The 10,123-nt window shown below is 33.3% G+C and overlaps 1 protein-coding gene across 2 annotated transcripts; it reads left to right on the top strand.

The window, feature by feature from the left end:
- Positions 1–303: 303 nt before the first annotated feature.
- LOC115718719 (UTP--glucose-1-phosphate uridylyltransferase) lies at positions 304–9,853 on the top strand. Of its 2 annotated transcripts, XM_030647540.2 has the most exons (21): positions 304–568; positions 694–741; positions 939–1,030; positions 1,184–1,274; positions 1,849–1,909; positions 2,003–2,080; positions 2,592–2,642; positions 2,746–2,819; positions 5,800–5,872; positions 5,976–6,033; positions 6,185–6,231; positions 6,308–6,373; positions 7,424–7,456; positions 7,855–7,907; positions 8,039–8,114; positions 8,190–8,246; positions 8,354–8,437; positions 8,530–8,628; positions 8,726–8,830; positions 9,265–9,336; positions 9,457–9,853. In XM_030647540.2, exons 1-21 carry the CDS (start codon positions 483–485, stop codon positions 9,481–9,483), a joined length of 1,431 nt encoding a protein of 476 aa, XP_030503400.1. In that variant the 5' UTR covers positions 304–482; the 3' UTR covers positions 9,484–9,853. The 2 variants fall into 2 exon arrangements, with proteins under 2 accessions (XP_030503400.1, XP_060959780.1); XM_061103797.1 differs by having other exon boundaries at positions 308–568; positions 9,265–9,853.
- The last annotated feature ends 270 nt before the right edge of the window (positions 9,854–10,123 follow it).

Raw genomic sequence — 10,123 nt, 5'->3', positions numbered from 1 at the left:
TACAATATAAAAATAATGTTCAAACAGTCGATTTTAGTACAAAATAAAATAGTCACGCGTGCGATATAATGTTTGAACATAGTTTTCGGCATGTTAAATTTTTCCAAATTTCTTAAAATTTTGCAGGATGTCTTAAATAACTGTAACGTACATGACCAATTAAAAAATTATTTCGAATACTAAAACAAATATAAATGCATCAATATATCCATGTTAAGGAAGTGCATTATAGAATTTTCTTAATTATTTTATGAACAAAATAATTATTAATTATCTATTTATTTATTCTTTTGGAAACCTTTATGCAAATATTATTTTTCACCAAACTCACTTTTTCTTTTTCTTTTTTTTGTTTGCCACGCACTTATATATACAGAGAGAGTCACAAACAATCCAATCACATGATCTCTCTCAAATTTCGTATTTTCTCAATTCTCTTTCTCCACCTCCTCTTTCTAGATTAATCCTTTCATCAGTTGCAAATGGCTTCTGCCGCTACTGTCAGCCCTGTAGGGACCGAAAAGCTCTCCAACCTCAAATCTGCTGTTGCTGGCCTTAACCAGATTAGGTACTACTTCACTATCTTTCAGTTTCCTTCCCAACTCTAATCTTCAACTTTGTCGATCGGATCCATTTCTTAAATTTGTTGAACATTCATATTGGCATAAGATCTGACATTCTTCGTTGTTGTAGTGACGATGAGAAAAATGGATTCATCAACCTCGTTTCTCGTTACCTCAGGTAGATTCTTAGATTTAATTATTTTCATTTTCTTATTATGACCAAGTGTGGCGCATTTCGTTATTTTTGTTTGGTCAGTGATAGAAAATGTTAAAAACTACGGAAAATGGTATTCTTTGATTCGTTTTGCTTATCTGTTTCACTCAAAAATGTCGATTTGTAATGTTGATGAATCGTTGTTTGATTTTTATAAAAAGTGGTGAAGCCGAACATGTTGAATGGAGTAAGATCCTGACACCTACTGATGAGGTAGTGGTACCTTATGATAGCTTGGCGCAAATTTCCGAGGGTAATCGCTATATTTTGGTTATTATTATTATTATTATATATGTTTTTTGATTAAATAATAATAATAATAATAATAATAATAATAATAATAATAATAATAATAATAATGGATTCCTGTCTAACATCTGTAGTCTGATTGTCTTTATAAATTCAGATTCAGAAGAGATCAAGAAACTTTTGAATAAACTTGTTGTGCTGAAGCTTAATGGAGGTCTGGGAACAACAATGGGCTGCACGGGTCCCAAGTATGCAGTTTTATACTAAATCCAATGCTTTTTAATTTTTTAATGAATTTTCTTCGGCATCTCTAATTGTTGATCCTGTATAAGATCTGATGCAAATTGACTAAATTAAACTAAAACCAACCTTTCAGCATTCAATCCAAAGAACACTCTGTTTTACAATGTAATAATTAATTTTTCATTTAATTTGAAAGAAAAGAGAAACATTATTCGGGCATTGCGTGAGTTTCTGTGAGTTTGATGAATGGACTCCCAGACTGTATGCTGTATTGTGCCATCTTCCTATTTTATTATGGGCTATATAAGATTTTTGCCATCGGAACTAATGACCCCTCTCAATTTTTCAGCTCATTAAAAATGATCCCCAAATTATAGTGTTTTAAAGTGGTTTTCTGTCAGGTTTTGTTACTGGTGACGTGGCAGTTTAGACTACTGCCATATCAGTGCCATATGTGTAATTAATTTGAGAAAAATTATTTGAACTTTTTTAATTTAGTTTTACTTAATTTTTGTAATTGATTTTTTGCTTGATCCTAAATTATTTAATCTGACTCTAACTGAAATTTTTGGTGTGCAGGTCAGTCATCGAAGTTCGGGATGGGTTGACGTTTCTTGATTTGATTGTTATCCAAATTGAGGTTTCTTCTTCTTTCTCTGCACACACAGCACGAGCATACATACACACGAACGTGTTAAGCAGGTCTTGGCCTAACTCTGTTGTCATTTTGCAGAATCTCAATTCTAAGTATGGATGCAATGTTCCACTGCTTTTAATGAATTCATTCAACACTCATGATGATACATTGAAGGTACTTACATTGAATATTCCTACGCAGTTGTAATCTCATGTCAAATGGATGTAGCGAGTTTATCACTTATTATTTAAAAAATTTATGTAAATAAACCTAGTTGTTTGCAGTGGTGAGGAGAAGCAGAGTTTTTAAATTTGCATACAGCTAAAAAGCTGAATTTTCAGCATAAAACAAACCTGATATTGTATTAAGAACTTGTAGGCTTTAGAGGAGATAATTACATTACAGTTTTGGTGCATGCCAAAATTTACAACGTGGTGACTTAAATTTATTCCATGTGTTTAGGCACACTAAACCGAGGCATTGTTTTACTTGAAAATGTGGTTTATGTAGGGGTGGTTGTATATATGTATTATATTATATTTATAATTTGTAAGAATGAGGTTGATTTACTGACTTACAACTACTATATATGTATTATATTATATAATATAATTATTTGTATGTATTATGTGATAGTATATTATATTCTGTTTTTACTGACTTCCGGCTACTATGTTTGATTTAGATTGTAGAGAAGTACTCTAACTCAAGCGTGGAAATTCATACATTTAATCAGGTTTGCTAGTGTTAATTATTTTATTAGCTCCTTCTTCGTCAACTTCTGTTGGTACTTCAAAGAAATGAACTTATATACTCTTATCTTCTATGCATTCATTCAGAGCCAGTATCCTCGTTTAGTTGTTGATGATTTTTCCCCACTTCCGTCTAAAGGACAGACGGGAAAGGATGGATGGTATGATCTACTTTTTATGTTGGATAATTTAAATTGTGAAATTATGCTGTACTATATCTGCACATAGTTTCTTGGTTATGATCAATTAATCTGATCATAAAGCACTTCAGCATCAACAATATTGTTGGTGTCTGACTTTTAATTATGATTTATTTATATTTTTAGGTTAAAATGTTAAAGCTTGTCTTGTGCTCTATGGGAGTCTTGCTTGCTTGTTTTGACAAACAATTTCTTTTTTAAACTGAATTTGTTTCTAGTCCTTGTGAGATCTTGAAAGGTGCATTTGATTTGATGATATTTATATGAATAACTATTTTGAAATGTATTCTGCATTACATCAAGTCATTCCGTTTCTTTCAACTTAGCCACTCGTTCATTGGTAAAAATGGCTACATGTTTCCATCTATTGCATGATAATAGTGAAATGAATTACTGGCAATCTCTTTTTGTTCTTTTTTTGTTGTTTATTTTATTTTATTTGAAATGTAATATCAGTCTTGCTAGTTTTTAAATTTTAGAAAGAACTATTGTTTAAGTTGAACATTTATATTTTGTAAACTTACAATGAGCGACAAGTTACAACTCACTATAACATGCTAAAAAAATAGTAAATATGCTTACAGATATATTTGTGATGTGATTGTGTGTACTGTGTTTCATAGTGCTGAGCAGTTTGTTTACATGCCTTGCCTAAAAAGGGTACTCAGATTTACTATTAAATGTCAGTCATGATATATAGTTTCTATGAGGTCTTTGCTAATGTTGGACATCAGGTTGAAACTAATGACAAAAAAAAACTGAAAGTTACAATTTATGTTTTGAATTATATAACTATCCTTCATCCTAGATTCATAATGTAGAGTAAGAGTTGAAAAGTTCTCATGTATTATTTAACCAGAAACATTGACCTTAATGACTTAAGTGGATGAACATTAGAAATTCTTATGTAATGTAGAATTCCATTTCAAACTCACACGATAGTTGTGCTGATATGAATCTTCATGGACCATGGTGTGAGAGTTTCAGTTAATACGGGTAACCTGAAAAACCTCCAACGTAGATGCCTAAAATGAGGATAGAGCTCCCCACTTTTAGACTCAAATATGCTCCACAATCTTTAATTCTTGGAAAGAGAGGTTGATTCCCTTGATGCCTAATGTAAGGATAGTGCTCCCCACTTCTAGAGGTGAAAATCCTCCACAATCTTTAATTCTATAATAGGGAGATAGATTCCCCAACAGATTCGCTGAGTCTTAGTAGCTTCACTCATATCAAGTGCTCGACCATATGGTTCAATAGTAGAAATCGGTAACTCAAGAGCTCCCCATTTCTAGACTCAAATATCCTCCACAATCTTTAATTCTTGGATAGAGAGGTTGATTCCCTAGATGCCTAAAGTAAGGATAGTGCTCCCCACTCTTAGAGGTGAAAATCCTCCACAATCTTTAATTCTTTTATAGAGAGATATATTCCCCAACAGATTTGCCGAGTCTTAGTAGCTTCACTCATATCAAGTGCTCGACCATATGGTTCAATAGTAGAAATCGGTAACTCAAGAGCCATGCTTTGGAGATAAATTTGTGGGTATCACTATCAATTAATTAGCGAGGTAAGCCAAAACAACAAGACCACTAGCTCATAGAGACCTTCTTGAGTTTGGAAAGTTTGTTTTGAAATAACTTTGAGTCAAACATGTATGTGATGGTATCATGATTTGAATTCAAGTTTTGATATATTGTTCGTCCAAGTAATTCACCCAACAATTTCTTATTTATGGGTGTAACATCAACTACCATCTTTCTTTTAATTTACAATACCAAACTAGTAAAAGGCATATTGGATAATTTTGGTAGCAAGCATTTCTTGTACTAGAGGTTCTACCTCATCCTTTTGATCGCGAGGGTATCTATAAGGTTAGACACTAATAGGAGAGGTTCCATCCTTCATCACTATCACGTGCTCCTTCCTTTAAATGGAGGTATTAAACACTTCTTCACATTCCTCCAAAACAACTTTTATCTTTGTAGGTACCATATGTTTCTTCTCCAACGATGCTTGGTCAGCCTCAATTCAACCAGAAATGTTGACCTTCATGACTTAAGTGCCCGAACATTAGAGAAACCAATGTCTTATTTAATGTAGACTCCCCTTGCAAACTCACTATATTTGTGTTGATATTAAACTTCATGGTGTGAGTTTTCCAATTAATATGGATAACCCCAAAAGAATCCAATGATGAGATGCCTAACATAAATTATTGCTCCCCACGTCTAGAGGCAAAAAGCCTATGTAATTTCCAATTCTTGGATAAAGACTAGATTCCCTGACAAATGTGTCGAGTCCTTGTAGCTTTAGTTGTAAAGTACAAGTCCATTATCTCCTTATGGTTCAATAGTAGAAACTAGTAACTCAAGAGCCATGATCAAAGCTTTGGATAAGTTGTGGGTTCAGGATAACTTGCTTCAATGTGGTCACAAAAATCCTATTGAGAATGCTAGGTTGTACTATTGTTGGAGAATATGACTGCAGTACCAATGACCTATTTTGAAGCTTTCCTCGAATAAAAGGATCTTAACATGCTTTGAGTCTTTCTCTGGCACATCTTTATCTTAGTGCGAATTAATTGGTATAACTTACTAGTTTGGCTGTATTGTGCTCCAAACTCGGTATTCTTTTGCAGCTCTTGTTTCATTAAGCTCAACTCACCTAGCATTGTAGACCCTTAAGTTGATTCAACCGTTGCCTCCATTCTCGTTGCCATATGTCTGTATAATCGCCCCACCTGAATTTTATTTCTAGCTTCCCCTGCTCCTATGATTTTGTTTTGGTTTCCCTAAATTGGAAACTTCCTAACTAGAAATTTCCTTTTCCACACATGATGTAGGTATACTGAATGAGCAGTTGACTTTGTTACTTATTGCTCGGTTTGACATAATATTTATTTCTTGGCTTTTGTTAATAAGTTTTTTGTCCCACGAAGGTACCCTCCTGGCCATGGTGATGTATTCCCATCCTTGAAAAACAGTGGTAAACTTGATGCATTATTGTCACAGGTAAGTACTATATTAGGCATTTATGATTCTCATTATGTCAGCTTTTCCCCACATTTTTATCGGCCCCTGTGCTTACCTATTTTTTAATATTTCTTTCTTACAGGGTAAGGAGTATGTATTCATTGCAAACTCAGATAATTTGGGTGCTGTTGTTGACATGAGTATCCTTGTTTTCTAAATTCCTTCATTTTGCCACCTCCAATGCTTGCTTTCACTTATTTACTGCTTCTTGTAATCTCTTTAATACATCATCAAATATTGCATGTCATGCAATTCTGTTATACAGTTAGTTTCCATGACTAGACGAAATAGAAATCTTAAGCCATTTGATCAAGAACAAGAATGAGTATTGTATGGAGGTACAAGAGATACTTCTTGTGCTTGGGATTTGATACATTTATTTGTTCCTACAATTTTTTCCCCTTGTTTCGACAGGTGACGCCAAAAACTTTGGCTGATGTGAAGGGTGGCACCCTTATCTCATATGAAGGCAGGGTTCAGGTATAACATACTTTTGTGTAACGTCTTGCAAATTTTATTTATTTATTTGTATTTTTGTATTTTTAATATTCTCTTGCTTACTTAGTATGTTATCCATTAGTGGATGCATGTATAGATTCAATTTTGGCGCTTTTTGGAATTTATGTTCTCAGGGTGAATTTTCTCATTCAATTGCATAGATGTCATTGAGACTCAAATGTAGTATTTAGTGTTCCTATATAAAATAAATAATACATGTTTCTTTTTTGCTAACTAAATAATACATGTTTATGTGGGAATGCTGTTGAAAATGCTGTATGTAAAATATATTCTCATTTTTCATTGGCCGTGTCAAATTGTGTGTTTGTTTGAGATTTATTGTAATATGCCCTGCAAAATTATAAGGGCCTGCTTCTACTCCTTTGGCTGAAATAGTGAAATATTGTTGCAAAAAATATGTGTGCATAAATTACTAATATAAACTCCATCAGCTACTCCTAAATGATGGAAAATCATGAGATTGAAAAGTGACAGGTGCATCGGTTAAACCAAATGACATCACAAGGAACTCATAGTGTCCGTCGTGAGTTCTAAAAGATATTTTTGGTATAAGGGTTGCCCCCCTTGCCATCTTGTGGGTAAGGGAATCCGACAGGTCCCTTTTACTTTCCTAGAATTGATCTCTCTTGTAGGCTTACGGTTAGCTTCCACTTTATAACCTAATCGACAGCTAAGGATTCCTGTGGAAGCCTTACCTAATCCAATTGCTAGGGAGCATTTCTGAGCATTTTTGTTTGTAGGGAGACATTTTAACTCGAGTACAATCCTTGTAATTGCTCTTGTTTGTTTGGCCCGGAAACCATAGACAAATTATTATTTTGCGGGTGTGTCTATATTTAGCGTTATATTTATGTGAATACTAGTTTTCCATAATATATATTTTTGACTTCATTTTTCTATGTCGGATGTTGTGTTTATTCCAACTTAACATTTGTTCCTTTTTCTGTGAGCAACACTTACCAAGACAATGATAATGAAACACTTTGCTGCTTTTTATGTAATATTTTGCAGCTCCTGGAAATAGCTCAAGTTCCGGATGAACATGTAAGCCATAATTCTAACAAACTCTTTTGTTCTCATAATTCAGTTTATCTCTAGTCACTTTACCAACTTTGCCTAAACCTTAATGTAGATGGTCCAACAATGTCAGTTTTAATCCCTGGAATTTCTACTCATTACCGTCTTATGTTTTTACTAGTAAAACCATAGAAATTGTTCAGTTATAGATTTCATATCATTTCTGCCACCTTTTGTGCTAAGGCACTCTGTTTGATATTGTTATCGTGATCCTTCAAAACTTTGCTCCTTCATATAAGTGAGGGGAGTTGCAGTACTAGTGCCTAGCTTTGCTCAAAATAAATGGAGCTAAATTGTCATTATAAATTCCTAGACATGCTTTGTGCAAGCTTGTCATCTAATACACAATGTTCTCTTTACAACAGGTTAATGAATTTAAGTCTATTGAGAAGTTCAAAATTTTTAACACAAATAATTTGTAAGTCAGATTGTTCTCTCTCATTTTTATTGTTGATTGGTACTTTCGTTTTTCATTTCGGAAACAACTCCGATTGCCTTAGGTTGTGGCTAAACATTTAGTTGTTGAAGTTCTAATACATTCATTCTCAGGTGGGTGAACTTGAAGGCAATTAAAAGGCTGGTTGAAGCTGATGGACTCAAAATGGAAATTATTCCTAATCCAAAGGTACAGATATTTCATTACAGCAAGTGATATATACTTGACAAATTTCTGACTTTCTATTCTTCATTTTGTTTATAGGAAGTTGATGGATTTAAAGTTCTTCAGCTAGAAACCGCTGCTGGTGCAGCAATTAAGGTCTTCAAAGCATAAATTCTTTGAGACATTTTCATAAGTAAAATATAATATATGTATGTATATATATTTAAGTTTTTAATTGTAATGCTCTTTGCCCCCTAAACCAGTTCTTTGACAATGCTATTGGTGTCAATGTGCCTCGATCGCGATTTCTTCCTGTAAAGGCCACTTCAGATTTGCTTCTTGTGCAGGTGGTTGCTTTTCTTTTCTTTTCTTCTTAATTTTATACTGATCAGTGTTAGTAGTTCCAAATATTTTGCTAATTTATTATTATTTTTTTCAGTCTGATCTTTACACTCTAGACAATGGTTTTGTAATTCGAAATGTAGACAGAACTAACCCGGCTAATCCCTCAATTGAATTGGGCCCTGAATTCAAGAAGGTAAGGATATCTTTTGATTAAGTTGTTTATATCATTCTAAATCTATTATAGTTTCTTGATTACGATGGTCACTTTTGTTTTTCTATGTATCATACAGGTTGGCAGTTTCTTGAGTCGGTTCAAGTCAATCCCTAGCATTGTGGAACTAGATAGCCTTAAGGTTTCTGGCGATGTATGGTTTGGCTCTGGTATCATTCTAAAGGTACAGATAAAGTCCTCCATTGGTTTTGGTCTTTCATAATTTCTTGCACTAACATCCTTTAATCAGATAGTAAATAGAGTCTTGTTCAAGAGAAATGATATCATATTATAGCCATACTATTTTGTTAATAACAATTCTTGTGACTTTTCAATGTGTTTCTAATATCTAATCTTTTCATGCTGAGTGCAACCGCATGTATCTTACTAATGTTTTAAACCTATTGTATTTTGTAGTTTGTTAGAAATTTTTGGGAAGTGTAACCTTACAATAATATGTTCATATATGTTATTAAATATAGGCTTTCCTCGAAAGTTACCCTGACATAATTATCCTGTTGTTTGATAAGTAGAGATCCTTAGACACCATTTTCTTGGATTTTTCTTCTTGTTATTGCCAAGTAATTTTGTACCCATTACACTTTTAATTTATAAAAGGGGCATGTAAGCATCACTGCAAAACCTGGGGTGAAGTTGGAAATTCCTGACGGAGCTTTGCTTCAAGACAAGGTAGTTTTCTTTCTTTCAAAAGAATTATTTATTATTCTAAATGTTTTGCTGGTGTGAGTTCCCTGTAATATGCATGGCAAATTATTCATGATGGCCTCCAATTTTCTCTTTCATGTCCAGAATATCATTGGTCCTGAGGATATTTGAGTTCTTTACTGAAAACATGCTTGGCGAGCGTTGACGTGGGAGGCGCCGTCCTTTTTGATTGTGTTATACTGTGTATTTTTTTTTTTCTAAAAGAATAATAGTGGATGTTTCCTCGACTGAGACACTATGGACCCTTGAAGTTGGGGTGACTATTTATGTTCATTTTTTTTCTTTTTCCTGGTTATCTATCTAAAAGGATTTTGTTGAGAAAGTATCACATCAGCTTGATTTACCAAATGGAGGTGAAGTTTTAGATAGTTGCATCATGATGTGTAGATTTTCTGAAAACCCTTTACCATACTCAAGTTTCGTATGCTTTCTATGAAAATGAGATGTTATTATCCATCTATAAAATCATAGTTTTTCTTTAGGTTTTGTTATTAGTATTTTGTTTTATTAAACATCTAGTGGTTGATTTTGGTTTTGATATGATTCCAATAAGATTCGTGTAATTAATTTCAACCATAAAATTATGATATGGTACCTATTTAAAAATATTTATGTTTTAGATTATTGTATGTAATTCGAGTACGAGTCTATCATTCTTCTAACTACATTGGATACCGGTGAACATGTTCAACAAGTTCATAAAGAAGTAGAGATATAACTTTTACCTTGGTTGCCTTTTGACCACTATCTT

The sequence above is a fragment of the Cannabis sativa genome, chromosome 9, assembly GCF_029168945.1.
Source record: "Cannabis sativa cultivar Pink pepper isolate KNU-18-1 chromosome 9, ASM2916894v1, whole genome shotgun sequence".
NCBI lineage: Eukaryota > Viridiplantae > Streptophyta > Magnoliopsida > Rosales > Cannabaceae > Cannabis > Cannabis sativa.
This window is presented reverse-complemented; position numbering and strand designations above follow the sequence as displayed.